Below are 17,967 nucleotides of genomic sequence, written 5' to 3'. Positions count from 1 at the left end.
ATTTCACGTGGAACTATTCCTTTAAACTGGTCTTGCTGATACTTTATAATAACAAACACAAAAACTCAGGCTGGATATCCATGCAGGTCCACAGAGGGCTTGATTCAGCTTCAGAGTGACAGCGGCAGCTTGTTTAATATCTGGGTCAAAGTCAGCACTAGGATGCTGTCAAGAGCCTGTCACATTTTCATGATAGCCATGCATAACACAGTCCATTTCAATCACTACTACCAGATTAGACCAGGAGGAAAAGAGGCCTTTTGTTTTGTTCTTTGTTAATCTTTCTGTTGAAACACTGATTTACAGTCACTAATCACAACCATCTGTAGGGCACACTTTGCTGCTTGTGTGTATGTGTATATCAGTTTAAGCTGACTGTGGCTGAATACTGACTGCCGGCCAAAAAAAACAGCTTAGTCACTGATGCAGCAGGGGAATCTGCAAAATATGAAACCGACTAAGGTTGAATGCAAGAAATGTGACACAGCCAGTGAGGATATTACAGTTTTCTTAGTGCTAGATAAAATGCAATGTACATTGTAAAAATATATTGTGGGCACATGTGTAAAAGTGAACCTTACTTCCTTATTTTCATGGCTTCTTCATTGTCGTGGCGGAAGAAATCATAGGACTTATAAGCTCTGACAGCCTCTCTGCGGTATACGCCCAAGTTAAACACTGAAAAATGAACAAAGGACGTTATCAATCTGCCCTGGCTGTGCTGTCGCCTCTCATTTTGGCTACACTTGGATATACTTTTGTTCTAGTGAACAACTAAAACCACAAGAATTTAAGTGGCTAAATTTAGCTTCTCTTTGTGGGATCGTTTTAAAATAGTTACATTTAAATATTGATTATGCACGCACAATGTCAGTGGGGGGAGGTTTAAAATTCAGCTTTTGCATTTAAAAATTTTGCTGTCATTCTAATGTCACTGCTACTCGTTTTTGTGACATATATAATGCATGCCTAAATGCTGGAGAAGAGATAACACTGATGCTGTTTTTCATGATCTTTACTGGCTTTGGAGTTGCTTTCCCACATTAACTATCCTGATTTAACTTCTACAAACAAGTAAAAAGAAATACAAAGAAGGATTGAAAGCATATGAAAGTTCAATAAAACACACTATGAATTTTTTTAAATTTGCAGATGGTACTAACTGAAACATAATGAGAAAGAAATGTTATGTTCTACCTTTGGTTGGGACTCCTATCCAATTGAGGTAACGCGTGAGTTTCTTGGAGATGTAGGTCTTTCCTCTAGCGGGCAATCCGATCATCACGATCACCGTTGGAGAGTTTGTCATGTAAGAAGCCCATGCTGTGCAGGAAAGAGATGCAAAGTACTGAAATTCAAAGTTAAATGCAAATCATATCTGACTCATAACCAGCATTACAATAGAGAAAAACATATTTTAAACAGGCATGCCAATGCTGCACACACTCGTGAACAGCCAGTCTTATATAACTAGGTCACGTGTATACACAAAAAATAAAAAGTCTCTTTGGACACAAATATCTGTGGAGTGGGTTCAGAGGTGTCATCCGAAGAAATTAGAAGGAGAAACATCCTGGGAGAGAGAAGTAATTTTCTTAAGAATAGCAGAAACCACGGAAGGTTTCAAAGTATTTTTTATCACTGGTCATGATTTATATTCTTTTTCCTTTTTTTTTTTGCCAATCCAGAGAAATTCACTCCCTGGTAGGTTGGAGACTAAATGAAGCAGCTTTCCTCTCACTGAGGTGATTGTGATTTGGTCAGAGCAACAAAACAAGGTTTTATGTTACAAGTGCACCTGCACACTCTATAAGCAGCGATGCATGAATTAAAACCTACTAAAATCTAATTGGCGTTTACTTACAGCATTTTTTCTCGTTGACTCTGGGGTCTGTTTTCTTGGCTTCTGTGGAGTTTGCAGAGCCATTGTCTCTCTGAGTGCTTGACATACTGGAATCTTCTTTAAGCGCAATTCAGATCAGCTCTCTCTCTCCCTCAGAGGGACATAGTCCAAGTTGGTCTGCAACATGCATGCGAAGGATTAGCCTCAGACAGAAGAGAACCAGAGCTTTGTATGCAAGGTTTTCCTATCGATGTGTTATGGCTTAATGTATCCCAGGCAACATCGACTGCAGAGCAAGCAGCAGGGGAGCTGTGAATGAAGACGAGAAGTACTGCCACATCATCTGTGCACAGGAAAAAAAAAATACTTGGCTTAAAAGCACTATATTTACAAAGCCGCACATGAGCGAAGCATGCGGTGGTTTCCTCTCTCACTCGCTGGGGTGATCGACTTCACTCTAACATAATTTATACCACAATCCACACAATACGAACATACACGAGTCAGTGTTTTACCTGGTAAGGAGGTAAATACGAAGAGACCTGCTATTCGGGACCGCCTCTGAAAGACGCAGTCATGCACCGCAGGACCGGGGATCTCGTGATCTACCGGACACAGAGTTTGCGTCCGCCGGTTCGGTTGGAGGAGCCAGTCTGGTCGGCCTGTCCTTGGTCCTGAAGTGCCTCCTCAGCCGGCTGGTATCGTTCCAAGCTGGAGGTGCGTGTCGACATTCCTCTACCGTAACGTCAAGAATAGATCCACGTCAGCCTACGCCAAAGCACACACCCCCTAACCACAAGGGCTCTGCAGAGGATCAGGCGCAAGAGCAAGAAAAGAAAAAGCGCTACACAAAGACTGAAGGGTGAAAATCCTTTTATTTTTTCACCATAAAGCGAAGATTTTTTTTTTTTTTACAATAAGCACAACTAGCTTCTTTGCATAGTTATTTTATTCAGCATTACAGATCTCATTATAAAATGCAGATAGTGGTCAAAAGACGATGGTTTAACATAACAATTGCTAAAACCCCCAAATAAATAAAACCAACCCAGAATCACAGTGTTCCCTTAAATAATACAAAAGGTTGAAATAAAAGTTCGGTCCTATGGAAAACAAAATTACACATCTGGCCATCTATTTTGATTTACTGGCACACTTACTTTTACTATATTTAAAAGAAATAACAGTGAATAAGACTAAGCAACCTTTACACATTATCTGATCATTCACATGCCCACATATATGTACAAGAAACATGTGTAAATCTGTCACAGGAGCCTGGAAAGAGCTCAGACCTCCGCTTGCTGCTATTTTTAACCATTTAGAGAACATTCAGAAGTCAGAGGTGAGGCACTGAGTTTGTGGCAACGCTGATGGAAAATGTGATGCCAGGTCAGCTGAGCAGCCAGCGTTGTGGCGTGTGAGAGACTTTCAGAGCATCTCAGGCTTGTGAAGGACTGATGAAGCTCAGTTGGAAGGCACCGATAACAGAGTTTAGTGTCAGTAGGTTTGCACACTTTTCGGCGATGACAAGATGTCCGCAGTCTCCAGTGTCTGACTGTTAGTGGTTTGTAGTTTTCACCTTTAAGGCTTGATTTTCCATAGCTGGAAATTAAGCAGAGAAGAAACAAAACAATTAAAAAGAAAAAGTTAGTCATCTTACTGTGAAAAATAATCCATTTAAAAACAGATGTGAAGAGAAAGCATTTAAAAGACATTTAAAATCACAGTCTCCCATTGTCTTAATCATGGACTGTGGAACCAGTAGCCAGCACATGCAAAATAAGGAGTTAAGACTTATGAGATTTAAAGTCGAGCCAAACCATGTAGTATTTTAAAAGCAATCAATAAATCTGAATGAAAGAGACGCCAGTGTCATCCTGCCAGGACTGGAGTGATGTGTTGCCTCAAATGAGTGCTTGTATTTTGCACCAGCTCATTTAACCATATATACAAGGAGTTGTAAAAAGTGTGGCAGGAAATGAGGGTGTGTGTAGGATGTTTAGTTTTGTTATCAGTGGGCACAGGCCTGACCTCAGACCTGTGCCCACCGATGCCCACCTCATCTATAGCTAGCAAAACTGAAGTAGACTCTTCACATGCTGGTTAAATTTATTAAACTATCAGTTCAATACTTATGGAAACTCCATATTTACCCCAGCCCGCCCTTGCTGCTGCCTCATTGGTGGATACATATACTCTATGTAGATGACTGGCTGTTTAAATTTTTGTAACATTCTTTTTCTACGTAATCACAAAATTAAGTGGAATGGTGGATAAGTATACTGGACTCATGCTAACACATATGTTATTTAAAGTGCTGTATGCAGTATACAATTCTTCATAATCCTGATGAAGGCCACAGACTGACACGAGTTGGTCAAGTAATAAAGTTGTTGACTTTACTACAAGTGTTGCTAGAGCTTCGGCCTCTTTAGACTCTTATTGTGCCAGAAACCTTTTATTCTGTTTTCAAAGAAGCCATATTTACTCTGTATGTATTTATGTATATACTCTGTATGTATCATGTTTCTGCATTAAGAATAGAGCCAGACACGTGAGGATAATAGCTTTGTTTAGCTTGGAATTGCATTGCATGAAGACAATGTCACACTTTTCTACAGTTGTAAAGAGAACACATTAACATAAGGTTTCTCAATTGCGTAATTCACATATAAACAGGAATTTACAGTAGTTTTTGCACATCATATGCTCTAGTTACATACTAATCAAGTAAGTATTAAGTGTAGTAAAGATTTGTTAATACTGCTGTCTTCAAGCAACCAAATAAATATATATTTCTCACGTGGTTAAGCTTCTCATGGGAGTTTGTCATTGTGCAGCTTAAGTTCATATTTTTCCTCTTATCATTCCCATGCTAAATATTTTGAAATCTCAAAATGCACATTTCCAGCTTGTCTGCCAGATGGCTTCAACCAAAGCAAGGTTTCCAGGTCAACTCTGTAGGCTACTAACAACTCCAACAGCTAGAGGGCAACATGCAGCTGTACTAGAACTAAATGTACAGCCTGTACTTTTAGTTGCTCCTCTGGTGATTTATTATAGCAAATATTTATAGTTGTAGTCATTATATTCTATTTTAAACACAGACACAATTTAAATGGTTCAAATTAGAGTAGTTGAGGCTTATATGAGCAACAACAATCAAGTCGCACTGATAAAGTTTTATTTTTTTTCTTGAGAGATAAAAACAAAACAAAACATGGAGCCCAGAGTGATCAAGGATGTGCATCTTAAATCTATTTTTCCTGTCTTTTTAGGCAAATTTCAACATTTTTCATTATAACTTTACTCACTCTGATGTTGAAGCCAAGCAGGTCGCTGACTACGGCAGACACAGCAGAGAGAATGACAACTTTGGTGATGTTATAGATCAGAGGGTTCACTGTGAGACCCAGCAGTCTGAAAGGAGTATCGAGCTCCTGGAAGATGTAAGGAGGAAGAAAATGTTATCTAAGATTTATGACATGGGTACCCATACCCTGAGGCTAAAAATGATCAAAGCCAGAATTTATTAAGGATGAAAAACCACTGACAAAGGGGATTCCACTTGGCCTTCATGAGAAATATAACAATTACATATTGCAATACAATCAAATTTATAGCATATCCTTCAGCATAAAGTTATTAGGGCTGTCCCAAGGAGATCAGTAGTGAGGAAGAAAGAGTGATTAAGCTGATGGATGTTAGAGAGTACCAACAGAGACATGACAGGGACTGAGGAAAGAAAAATCCCCAGCTGGACTCACTGCAAAGTTCTAATATTATAATTGCATTCTCTACACGGACTGGATAACAACCTTCACTGGGAACTGCATTTAGTTTCAGTGAAAATTTGGGCTTACCTTCATTAGTTTTGTAGCTAGCTTCAAAACATTATTCACAATACTGAGTTCTTCTTTCTTATTGGGCTTTTTCTCCATCCTGAGATACAAATTGATCTGGAAACAAAAACAGTTTTACACCGTGTTAATGTTACAGTGAAGGCCAAATAATGTATTTAAACCTACATTAAATCAATGGACTAATCAGCCAGAGAAATAGCCTGGAATCTTGTGTCTTTTCCACCCTGGGGGGGGAGCTTTACCTGCTCAGTGAGCAGCACAGAAGAGTTACTATACTTGGAGTTGGTCTCTGAACCCAGCGTGGCGAGCCTTAACAGAAAGAGGACAAGAGAGGCGCACCACACCATGAGCTCCCAGTTCATTAGAGACTCTAGGAATGTCTTGTGGCTTTGCAGAAGCTGAAAAAAAGAAAGCAACACTGCTTACATTTATTGACCCCTGCTTTGTTGTGAAAATTGGATTTCTTTGCACCTAACAGAGCATATAAACTACTTTCCATCTTAGCTTCATGGCTTATCTTCAGTAGGGTAATATGATTAAATGGTTGCATGTTTTGAGGCCGTCTCCTTGCTATTTGATTTCCGTGCTAGACTCGCAGTATTTGCACAAAATTATCAAATCAATGTTCTCCCAGACGACTGACCTGAGCACAAATGATGAATGAAATGGAAAGTGCTAAAAGAAAAATAGTGGAGACAATGACGTCAACGGAGCGCTGCGGTCCTCGTCTCTGCGAAGCACAAACAAATCAATGACGCACGGTTAAAAAGACAAGTCTACACCGAGCAAAATGTTGATTGGTTAGATTGGGAGTGTTTTGGCAGGAAAATACAAACCCGGAGAAAAGATCGAAGCGACAACCACATCTTTATATTCTGAACTTTCTTCAGCCTGAAATGGGGAATCTCAGATTTCTTGGCTTTGCGAGCTGAAGTTAGGTGGCTGAAGAACTTGGCAAATAAAAGTCTCTGTTGGGCAGACATAAAAAAAATACTGTGACGCACTGCAGCAGAGCTAAAACTGATCACACAGGATGCAGCACTGAAAACATCTTCTAGTAAAAACACAACTTATATATATAAATGATGACAAGGTAGCAGAGAGACAGAATGGCTCAAACAAAAATTAAGAGCACATTAAGCATAAACAATTTGTCCAGTCAACAGTAAAAAAACACAAACAAACAACCAAAAACCTAAAAATCTTTCACATTTTGAGAACCTGGAACAGTACATTTTTGTGATGTGCATTTCCTGAATCACCATTCACCTGTTTGTATGTTCTCTCAGCCACGCACATCATGAAGAAGAACAGCCCCGTGAGGCAGATTCTTTGCACTGTCGTGATGAAGCAAAAGGCATAAGCTTGTGTATTTAACGGCCCCACCGCTATTTCTATCAGCTCTGACGGAGGCAGGGAGCTGAGGCCCGACATGTCCAGACGCTGAGCCAAGCGGAAGGCAAAGGGCAGCAGTGCCAGAGTGACAGTGATGAGCCCGCCAAGAACGAGATAGCCCATTCCCTGCTCTACTAACTTCACCTGGTAATAGCAAACACAAGAAGGCAGGTGTTTAAGACCAGAGACATGTGCTGGAATATTTTACTACAGTCTTTCTTGGACTCTCTTGACAACATATTTTACACATTTACCTCAGACTTTGAATATTTCTTCCATTATCTGTGTTTGTCAGTTTGCCACATTTGACAGCTAGATGTTCAAAAGAGTCAGAATAACAAATTCTGGCTCAGTAATGAGGTAAAATTTGGCTCTTAATTTTTGCCTGGCACTTTATTTTTTGCTCAATCGGTAGAATTTGAAATAATTTCAAGGTGCTATTTCGCCACTAAAGATCTGACCGTAACTGTAATTACTAGGAAATTGTTTGTTTTCAAATGTGCATTATGCTGGACTGGCTGTTAATAATATAAAGAGGAAAGTGTGTACCCGTGTGAGGATGATCCCACTGATCTCCAGTACTGACATTTCTGCTTTCTTACACTCGCCCTGCTCCCAAATGATGGCACTGACACGATCCTTGGATGGGTGACACGCCTGCAGCCAAGACAGCTGGCTCTGAAACGAAACACCACAGACAACATCCTGTTCACAATTCATGCATGTTTAGTGTGTAATCTAATCGGCAACAGGCCTTTGAAGTTGAAGCTTAACCCCATGTCAAAACTTCCAACACTTTTGAGACCGCTCAGAATTTTATAAAACAACATATTTAGTCACAACGTCCAGAATAATGTGTAGTATTTAAGATGTGTTTGCATTTACTCCAGTGATTGCTTGTTGTAGGCTTTCATCCTCGTCATCGCTGGTCAGAGTGTCGTTTTGTGGGAGGCTCATGCTGGCGTTGCACCTCCCACTATCGTCGCTGTCACTGCTCCCTGTGGAGGGAGGGCCTTGGAGAAGCTCCTCCCACATTGTGTCATCGGTGTCGGAGGCAGGACGAGAGCCCACGCTCGGCCTGAGACGCTCCACCTCACGGGGCTTCACCTTGATGAAGGCTTCACTCCCGTCCTGAGCAAATTAAACCAGAGGCAGTGTTCTGTATGCGACATTGAAGTTACTTCACATCAAATCTCTAAAACAAAACTAGACAAATTACTATTAAATAAACTGTTAATTCAGTGCCATCTCTGAAGCAAAGCCTAGAATTGTAATTTGCATCTTCCACATCAGGCTTTATTAATGTATGTGCTTTCTTAAATTCCCCAGAAGCTTGCTGTACATTAAAAATCCATTAAGCAACTTTGACGGTATACAGTGAAGTTTACCTGAGGCCTCGGTGTAATTACGGGGTCAGACTTTTGATTTCTTTTCCGAATAGACGATATTGATGCAGGAGCTGTAGTGGGGTTTCTTTCACTGTGAAATGGTATTCGCGTTACTTCCAGCGGTTGTATTCCTTCCTCTTCCTCACTGGAGAGCTCATCAGAATCCCTAAATCCCGACTTTCCTTTGTTCTGTAAAACATCATCACAAATATATATATATATATATATATATATATATATATATATATATATATATATATATATATATATATATTTTTTTTTTTTTTTAAAGCATGCACATGAATTTTACAAACACTGACTACTAATATGCATTAACAGGATGGTAAATCTATATCAAGCAAGCAGACCATATTTACAGTTCAGTCATTTAGACACGGCAATTAAAAATACTTTTTAAGGGAAATTTCAGACTAGTTTGGCACATCCATCCATCCATAACCTATCCATCACATCTGACTGACATTTTTTGACTCTAAAGATTGAGTAGAGATGAGAAACTGTACCATTCTCTCCTCTTTTCTGTATAAATGCTGGTTTTCTTCAAACTGCCAGCAGCCCAGCAGCTCCGTCTCCCCACTGTTGTTCTTTTCTTCAGATTTCTTCAACCCTCTGTTCTTTCTTGGCCTAAAGGAGAGAACAGCATAACCTGGGATGTGAGAGCCACATCATATATTGTACATGAAATAGGAAGAAAAGCAGTTAATACAGTAACTCTCTCAAAAGCAAATTAAAGAAAATGTAGCAAATGATCAGTGAGAAGTCATACTGAATATTACAGTTTTTTATATGGAGATGTTGTTCATAATAGTTATGTAACATTAAATAAGTTAACAATGATAAGGCAAATCTCTCGTGACAACCTCTGAGAGACTTGATTTCATGGTACAGGTGCAGGTTTAGGAGTAGTGTTTCGGGTCTATCTGCATGTTTAACATGGAACTTTATGCATGAGCCACAAGGAGTGTGAGTGTGTTTGTGTGTTAGTCTAACCACTAAATGCGTGCAGTGCCTAACAATGAGGAAACTACCTCCTTCTGCGCGTGGGGCTGGTGGTGTTGCTGGCAGCTGGACTGCCTGAGGGCCACCGGCTGGACTCAGTCGACACAATCTGGCAGTGCACGGTACCCAGCAGCAGCATCAGACACATGGGTCCAAACACCTCGCTGGCAGTCGCCCTAGGGACCTCGAAGTACAGCAGCACCGCTGCCACTGAGGGGAGCAAAACATTTTGCAACAGCAAACAAAACAGTCTCTTAGGGGAGACATTATAACAGAATTCATGCTTACTAATGAGGTCTCTTCTGTGCTCCTCAGGTGTGATGGGTAACAAGTTTAGTGTTGCATATAAATGAATGTAAGCTGTGTTGAATAGCCGGCGAATTGAGCCTGCAGCAATAGATCTAACTTCATGAACCACAAACAGAGCATATCAAGACCTGTGTACTTTCTTCAATTAAATATACGTAATCAAACAACCTAAACAAAACCAACAAAATCAACCTTATTTGGAAAGGAGTGTGCATGTGTCTGGGTGCTTGCAGGCAACAATTTGAAGACACGGTCGCAGGAAAGTACTCCTGCTGTTTCCACCAATTGCTTTCAGGGAGTTAAGGTGGACTGGAATTAATCAGTGAGTGGTTGTGAGAGAGGGCATGCTGCTTTTTTGGCGGTGGTTAGTGCATTTCTGCAGCCCAGATTTTGAACTGTTGGCCAAGGGGGCGACAATCCAAATGACACAACTGAAGAGTTTTTATGTGTCATGTGGCAGCTGCTGTGTGACCGTAAGGCTCCACACCATTTAAACCAGAGCTTTCTTGTGTTTCTATTATCAGTATTAGAAGCAGAATCAGAATACTTGAATCCCACAGTTGGTCACGGTTGTTCCAAGACAGTGAGATCAGTAACTAACTAAACTAAATCAAATAATATATTAAAAAGTTATAAAATATAACAAAATAGTCTATTCTTTCATAGATCTGCAACTCACACATATTTCAGTAATTGACATAAAGCAATTTGCCCTTGGGAAATTATTAACGTTTTTTCTGATTCTGTGTATTTTGATTAAAGAAATAAACACAAAGACGCATTCAGTCATTCGGTTTTGGTTAGCTCGTCCAGCACATGAATGCTGACTAATACTGTTAAAGAAGAGTTTTCTATTCTTCACTGAAACTCTTCTCTAAGCAGATACAAAGTTATTTATCCAGTAAATTAAAAACTTCTGATGCATGAAACCTGGTCTAGGTTGAATGTCTACACTGATGTTTGAGTTGAGGTCAGTCTTGTTTTAACGCTATAGTTGCAAGATAAGAAGTGGCGGTGAGCTAACCTTGCATAATGTAGAGCATGAGGATACATGAGGAGATGGACATGGAGGTCACCTGGATCCACCACTGGAAGAAGAACGGGAACAGCAGCACTCTGACCAGACCCTTTCGAGTCAGCGCTGTCCATGGACTCTCTGGTTTGGCTTTGCTAAATGTAGATCCTGATGGGATGAAAGGGGTGGTCTGTTAAAACTACATTTACTTTAAGTGATGGAGCAAGGTTGAAGTAAAGAAGAGATTAAACAGAGGCAGATAAAGCACTGCACATACATATATACAATGCATAGTTTATCTGCTTTATGCATGAATTGACAAGAAACCTGGAGAAATGTCTCAAACACATTTCAAAACAATTAATGCTCCTTATTCACACTCACCTCTTACTAAATCAACATCAATAAGGTCTGGCTTGATGTGCCCCGTCTTCTTTGGTTTGCTGTCCAAACCCTATATAAATAGAAAGGCTTCTTACTCAACTTAGAGGTCAAATGCACTAAAAATACACAAACATTTATTTCATTAAAGAGAATAATGAGTATCTTACATTTAGATCGGCTTTCTCAAGAGATTTCTCCCAGATTTGTTGATCATATGCCCCGATCTATAACAAAATATAATTCTTCTAATTATCTTCCTTCAAAGAAAACACAAGAGGTGATAATAACAACTAAATGATCAAACAAAACCATGTCCAGTTAAATCTATGGAAAGCTTGTGTGATATAACCACACTTTTGCTCTATTATAAAAGAAAGTCTTAAGCTAGAGTTGTTTTTATTTAAATCAATTTCTGTAAGGAGTAAGGGAACAAAGAGGTAAAGGAAATGATTTAATAAATTGTGAGATATAAGGATGTAAATCAGAGCATGTGGATTCAAGATTGAATGACTATGAATTAAATTATTACAGTTGTAATAACAGCCACTTCAAAATAAATCAGATCAATAGTAACAGTAACTTGGTAGATGTCTATGGTTTAGCAGAGTTTTTAATGTACAAAGTAGTAAACAAGTAAGTAAACAACCACAAACAAGGCTCATTACATATCTTACGTTATATTACTACTTTACTAGTAAAGTATATAATATAGGTTTGTAACAAGTGATGAGTTTGTAAGACTGTCAAAGGAATGTGTCTTTGCTTTTTTACCTATGAAAATTAGGCTGACCCTGGCTCAGTTTAATATTTTCCAATGAAAAGAATCCCTGATAAATTAGATTTGTTGTTGTTGTTTTAAGATTAGCAGCATTTTGCATTTGAAAGAGAAAAAATTAATACAACAATTACACATATGACTCTCTCTCTCTCTCACTGTCACACATTACCCCCTAAAATGCCACACATATTATTAGATAAAACACATTTTTATGAAAGCACTACGACATCCACAGTAAATAGTGAGAATAAAAGGTCTTATTTCCTAAATGACACTAACTGTACTGGATGTGTTGCACTTACCTTTTCTTGGTACCAGGCTATTGTTGCCATTGTTATTAGACAGGGGAACCGGTCAACTCGGATCAGGTCATTTCACGGTAAAGAGAGGAGGAGTGTGGAGAAATCCAGATGCGTTCCCTAATCAGATATGGTGCACGGACACAATGCTGAAGCTTGGAAAAAGCAGAACTTAAACGAGAGGCCCGCAAGGGAAAGCAGAGATAAAATGAACTCGCTTTGGTGTGAAACAAGCACCTGTGAATACACAGGTGCGCTAAGGGTTAGCTAAAAGTAGCCAAAGTAATTATCTGAAATTATTTTTTACCTGGAATTAAACAGCACGGTAGCTTTGGCACAAACTGGAAGAAACCCTTTCTGATCATTACAAACTGCTCGTTAACACTTTCTTGTCATCAGTTTCGGGTCGCTGCACGCTGCAGCGTCTTTTTGTGCAACTGAGCTAACTACTAGCGCCGATTACAGCTTACTTTACCTCTTCCGGTAAGTTTCGACGCGGATAATTTCTGAAAATACTACATTTTAACAGCTCTTCTGCTTTCACACATATGTCTACTTGTTTATTTAAGCTATTTTACACTTTTTAGCCCATTCTTCCGCTTCCCTTTTCCTGGGTTTGTTGTTTTTCTTAAGTTGGATCACAATATTCCCTGAGGTTTGTCTATCAGGTGAAACTTTCAGGTTATTCAAAAGAGAAACTCCTTTCAAAGACGTATGCAATTGTCAACATTAAGTAATAAGCATGAACTAAAATTATAGACAAAAACTATGCTACATATATGTCAGTATATGTACTTCAGCGATGAAACGCATACATCTTCAGAGGGCAAGTGTTACCTGAAAGGCTAATGCGTGGAAACAGAATACCCAACATCTCCATAACATTTCGGCCACTGACAGCGCAGCTGCTGTAGGAACGGTAGTATCAATCACGCTCACGTTTAAGCTTGTCCCTTATATAATACCACAGCCGTACTTTAATGCAAAAAAAGTCCCTCTGAATTATTTTTACATATTAATTTAACTTCTTAATCTTCTAAGCTCTACAAGAAACTTTTTAAAAATAAATTTCCAAGACATGTTGTAAATCCCAGTATTCCTGGGTTTAGGGTGTAGACTCCCTGAAAATTCCTGAAAGAATTTTTCTGTGTAAAAATGCTTCTAGCTCAACTTTTAATTTCTTTTGTATCAATCCAATGATGAGGATAGGGGATTTCTGGCATATATGACTAAAGAGAATGTTCTCTCTCAATTAGCACAAACTATATTACAGGTACATATGATTGTAATTTACATTTAATTAGAATTCAGATGAAAATATTAAGAATACATACAGTTGTACAACACTACTCTCTAGTTCTACTGTTTAAATAACAGCTAAATAAGAGTATCCTGAAAATGATAAGGTCAGATAGAACAACTCTGCTGTCTAGCAGGTGAGTCAGCCGGCTGTTAAGATAGAGACAGAGTCATTTGTCGTTCGAATCTTGAGTGTCCGCTGATGGCTGCTTATCCTCAGCTGTGCACACGATCTTTGCTTTGACCTTTTTGTTTGAGGAAATGATAAAGTAGGGGCTGAGAGAGGCATAACATGAAGAGGAAAACACCCTCATATCAGCCACCACCGGTGATACTTTTGACAACGTCAGCATGTAGATCCAGATCACATTTTCAATCCCAAAGAAGACCACATAGAGAACTACCAGGGTTAGCACTGCTTTGGCTGCTCTGGTCTCTGCCCCTCCACCCTGAGAGCGACGAATCCCTTTCATTTGGTGGCTGTGGCGGTGAAGCAGCAGCAGGATGTAACAGCTGGAGCCCACCATCAGGGCAACAAATGCAAAATCCCTCCCAAAGATAGCCACCCCGTTAATCACATAGGACAAATTGTCTCTGAAGTCCAGAAGGCAGAAGTCCAGGTCTATGGTAAAGGCAGAGACAGTGCCATTTCGTGGAGCCATGGTGAATAATGGAGTTGATATGCATATGGCCATATTGAAGAGCCACAGCCCTGCAAAGGTGGGAATAACAAGGGATGGAAGTGAAGGCTTCAGCCTGGACAAGTAAGGCCCAGTAGGGGTGATGGTCACTGCCTGAAACACACTTAGCATGCAGGTCATGCAGACTGACAAAGCCCGGCCAATGCGGTAAGCATAGATCACCACCTTACAGCCCGGATCATTCAATAGGGCCTTCAGCCCGAACACCGTCATTGACGGGGGGACACCGCGGGTCACCAGCAGCAACAGGTTGGTAAAGGCCAGGTGGCACAGGATCATGTCCACAGGAAGGAGCTTCGGTCCAGTGCAAACGATATGTGTGTACGCCAAAAGTACCACAGTGTTTCCTAAAATGCCCATACCTGTTTGCAAGAGGAAGGAGACACCTTTGATGGTCACACACAGATCCATGCCACCAAGACCTGCAGCTGTCGTGATTAACAAGCAGAAAACCAAAACTGTTATAAATACTATACACATAACCTTAATCTTTCAAGATGGCTACACGGGTTTTGATAAAACCAGATAACACCAATTGTGTCACCTGTAGTGAAAATGATGCTCACCTGAAGTTGCAGAGAAAAAGTAAAGTATTTAGTGCTTTAAATGTTGAAGAGCCTTTGTAAGTTCAATATATAATCCTAGATGCCCCTAAGGATTGGCCAAGATATTAGTGCAACAAACTAAATATGACTCATGGTCTCAGAGGACAAGACCCACAAAGGAGACAGCGTCCCCATGGATGTCGATACACTTTTTTGGCTTGCTATATTGACCACTACATGGCTTATAACAGATCCATGATTAACATGTTCTCAGTGTAAAAATATTCTTTTTAAAAATACTGCCCAAAAACATAATAATAGTAGTGATGGCAGAATTTTGTATGAGGATTATTTTCTAGCTCAATCTGAGTTTTAACTTACGATCATATTAATCAGAGTTAGAATACTTTATCAATCCCTTAGGAAATTATAAGGTTACTTTGAAATAATGTTAAGAATGCCGGAGAGTCACTTCAACGGGCACAACTTTGGAACGTGGAAATTTGCTTTCTTTCAAAGATTCAAGAGAAGGTCAAGAGATTTTAGTTGTTGGTTGCAGTCTGGGAAAATCAGTTCCTTATGTAAATTCTTAAGTGTTATTTTCCTGCACTTTGAAATATCATAAAGCTATTTCCCTGCAGAGTTTTAAAAAATACGGTTGATTGACCATGTGGAGACAGCCGTGAGTGGTTACTGTTTACGCAAAAGCAGCTTGATGATGCTTTGAATGAGCCATCAAGAGGCCTTTACACGCACAGCTGGTGCTTCAGCGTGCGCTCCTTTTCTCCATCATGTCCTGGGAGCATGTTAAAGACACAGAGAAGCAAAACAATTAGCCATATAACAATGCATGTCTGCACTAATTGGGGGCACAGGGACAACTAGACATTATTCATTTATGTTTTAATACTTAGCACCGACAACGGAAGTTTGTTATAAGTATTCCCGTTTTCTAACCAGCTAACCTGTAAATGGCAAATGCGTCTTTATAAGGACTCTAACCTGGTCAGCTGCACAAGTTTATTTTTGTAAAACGGTGTTGTTTGAGAATCCTGCTTTTCCCTGGGGGTGGAGGTGGGATCGAGGGGGGGGGGGGGGGGCCCTTGGAATAGATAATCACTAGATGTGTTATTTGCTTCCCAGTGTGTTTTTGTAACATGTTTAAATGTTCTGAGAGCTAATTAAAATGGCAAGTTCAAGCATGTCCTTCTCAGGGGATTGCAACAGTATGCTTCATTGCGAGTTAAAGATTTCTTTTTTTCTCTTGACAGGAAATATGTTCTCGCTGATGTAATCTGTTTTTAGCATTGCTCCTATTCTCCTATTATCATTTTGTTGTTTGTCAGAACAACAGGTGAATATGAGTGTGTGTGTCAAAAAAATATTCTTGTTATATAGTATCATATTCCCTTGAAGCTGCAGACAGCAGAGATTTATTATTGTCCATACTGTACATAAATATTCTATATGTATAAAAAATGCTTTCAGCTCAAGTGCACAGTTGTGTAGTGGCTTCTAGAAAAGCCCACACACACTGGACGGCATGCAAATATCATGTATACCCTGTAATGATGAAATTTACGTTACTAGGACACAAGCAGACCCTTGCAGAGCCTTGCGTATCGTCATGTGAAACTGATAAAACCCATTGTGGTTTATGTTAATGCATTTTTAAAAAATCAGGTCCATTCTTAGATGTTCAGCTCAGTTTAGTTAAGAGAAATATCACTTTACACTCTTTTGTTCCTTTGTGTGTGCTGATGAGGGCAAAATCTCTGAACTGGCAGAGGGGTTATTCATTGTATTTCTCACTGCACCTTTTAATCTTTCCAATAGAAAGAAAAATGCACTTTCAGAAGATTTTGACTTAACAGCCTCACAAGGAGATGGGGACAGCTGACCTCCCAGCATTTTACCTTTCATTTGTCTTCATCATCTAAAAGTCATTCACTCTAAATTCTTCGGGAGCTCACATTTGGGTTTTTTTCTATACATAAACATAGCTGATTTTCATGTAATGTTCAATCAAAAACATAACATGACTGGCTTTTAATTTAATTCCTATTTTCATAAAACCTGGACTAACACAGAGAGGCACAGAACACCCGCACTAAATGATACATATCCAGACTCATTAAAAACGTGAACATATAAATATAGAGGGAAACATACTAGACTAGATGACAATCCTGGAAAACAAGAAATATGAAACAAATTAAACTGTAATTAACAAATCTAAATATTTTGTGCATTTGCATGTTCAGTTTTACCCAGTTGGTTTTCAATGACAGAGAAAAAGTATTTCAATTAACAAAACAGAACAAGAATTTTCAAGGAGAAATTGTATCAAACCACCATTAGTGCCAACACATACATTATATTCATAAATAAATATTTAATCAGGGTTTCCTGAATGTGGCCACACTATTTCAAGTACTCTATAATTTTCAAAGTAGGACGTGTCTTGTGTGTTCTTACAGGAATTGAGCTTAATGTTCTCTAGCAGTTCCCCGATGTTAAATCATATTGTCCTTACAGCATCCTCACAGTTTAGGTTAAATTCTATTAAGAATTTTTATTGCTGTGGATGAATTACACAATCATAAATCATAAATCGGATCACGCTCCAAATGAAAATTGCAGGTGATCTACCGTGAAGAGTGAGTCGAATGTCCTTTGAATTTCTCCTTTGTTTCCTCTTCCTCCACTGGAGGACACTGTGGTGTTGATATGCGTCTAACCAACACAGGGAGGGTTTCTGATTTGCAGTGGCTTTAAAAAAAGATTGAAGATATGAAAAATGCAAAAGTATTGTTGAGGGTTTTACACAGAGATCTGCATATAGGTTCAGTAATTAGAAAATTGATTTAATTCTCTCTACTCAGTGAAACAGTGACATAGAGGAATGATTGTAATCTCTTTTTTTGACAATAAACATGGGACTGATAGATATTGTGCTTTCATTAATGTCATATCTCTCATCCACTGGTAAGCTCTTTGTACGAGGACACACACAGCTTCCACTGTGTTATCCTGTCTGAAACCCAATACAGGTACAGAAGCAGTCATCTGAATTGATCTCAAGTAATTGGAGGCTGAGGGAAGAGAAGTCAATGGACCATGCA

General features: G+C 39.3%; 3 protein-coding genes across 8 annotated transcripts in view; all 3 read right to left on the bottom strand.

Annotated features, from left to right (window-relative positions):
- The window catches only part of pfkfb2b (6-phosphofructo-2-kinase/fructose-2,6-biphosphatase 2b), a 14,474-nt gene extending 12,473 nt beyond the window's left edge, over positions 1–2,001 (bottom strand). For all 5 annotated transcript variants that reach the window (XR_014874150.1, XM_085160002.1, XM_085160003.1 and 2 more), the window contains exons 1-3: positions 1,865–2,001; positions 1,198–1,323; positions 582–678 (exon numbers count right to left, since the gene is read on the bottom strand). Coding sequence is in view for 4 of the 5 variants with exons in the window: in XM_085160002.1 (XP_085016128.1) it covers positions 582–678; positions 1,198–1,323; positions 1,865–1,949 (308 nt within the window). In the remaining variant the exon portion in view is untranslated. The remainder of the gene's footprint in view (positions 1–581; positions 679–1,197; positions 1,324–1,864) is intronic.
- Positions 2,002–3,313: 1,312 nt separating this feature from the next.
- On the bottom strand, positions 3,314–12,894 carry phtf1 (putative homeodomain transcription factor 1). 2 transcript variants are annotated; one of them, XM_085159999.1, is made up of 16 exons: positions 12,301–12,891; positions 11,388–11,444; positions 11,221–11,290; positions 10,846–11,004; positions 9,542–9,722; positions 9,017–9,137; positions 8,493–8,681; positions 7,990–8,235; positions 7,654–7,782; positions 6,979–7,248; positions 6,546–6,677; positions 6,353–6,439; positions 5,952–6,107; positions 5,710–5,805; positions 5,161–5,286; positions 3,314–3,448 (listed from the first exon to the last, which is right to left on the bottom strand). In XM_085159999.1, exons 1-16 carry the CDS (start codon positions 12,328–12,330, stop codon positions 3,428–3,430), a joined length of 2,070 nt encoding a protein of 689 aa, XP_085016125.1. In that variant the 5' UTR covers positions 12,331–12,891; the 3' UTR covers positions 3,314–3,427. The 2 variants fall into 2 exon arrangements, 1 of the variants encoding a protein (XP_085016125.1); XR_014874149.1 differs by lacking the exon at positions 3,314–3,448 and having other exon boundaries at positions 5,268–5,286; positions 5,952–6,018; positions 12,301–12,894.
- An 872-nt stretch (positions 12,895–13,766) lies between these two features.
- On the bottom strand, positions 13,767–14,777 carry ora1 (olfactory receptor class A related 1). The gene has a single exon (XM_085160014.1). It carries the CDS (start codon positions 14,775–14,777, stop codon positions 13,767–13,769), a length of 1,011 nt encoding a protein of 336 aa, XP_085016140.1.
- Between the last annotated feature and the right edge of the window lie 3,190 nt (positions 14,778–17,967).

Source organism: Neolamprologus multifasciatus, chromosome 5 (genome assembly GCF_963576455.1).
Source record: "Neolamprologus multifasciatus chromosome 5, fNeoMul1.2, whole genome shotgun sequence".
In the NCBI taxonomy this organism is placed as follows: domain Eukaryota; kingdom Metazoa; phylum Chordata; class Actinopteri; order Cichliformes; family Cichlidae; genus Neolamprologus; species Neolamprologus multifasciatus.
Note: the sequence above shows the minus strand (reverse complement) of the source record. Positions and strands in the feature narration are given on the sequence as shown.

What these genes read in the sequence shown, in the direction of transcription:
- phtf1 (XM_085159999.1), bottom strand. Translation starts at nt 12,330, where the DNA reads ATGGCAACAATAGCCTGGTACCAAGAAAAG. An exon ending in ACAGAAAAGAGGAGAGAATG is followed by an intron (nt 8,682 to 9,016) that starts GTACAGTTTCTC and finishes GATGTTTTACAG; the next exon opens with AACAAAGGAAAGTCGGGATT. An exon ending in CATTCATCATTTGTGCTCAG is followed by an intron (nt 6,108 to 6,352) that starts GTCAGTCGTCTG and finishes TCTTTTTTTCAG; the next exon opens with CTTCTGCAAAGCCACAAGAC.
- ora1 (XM_085160014.1), bottom strand. Translation starts at nt 14,777, where the DNA reads ATGTGTATAGTATTTATAACAGTTTTGGTTTTCTGCTTGTTAATCACG.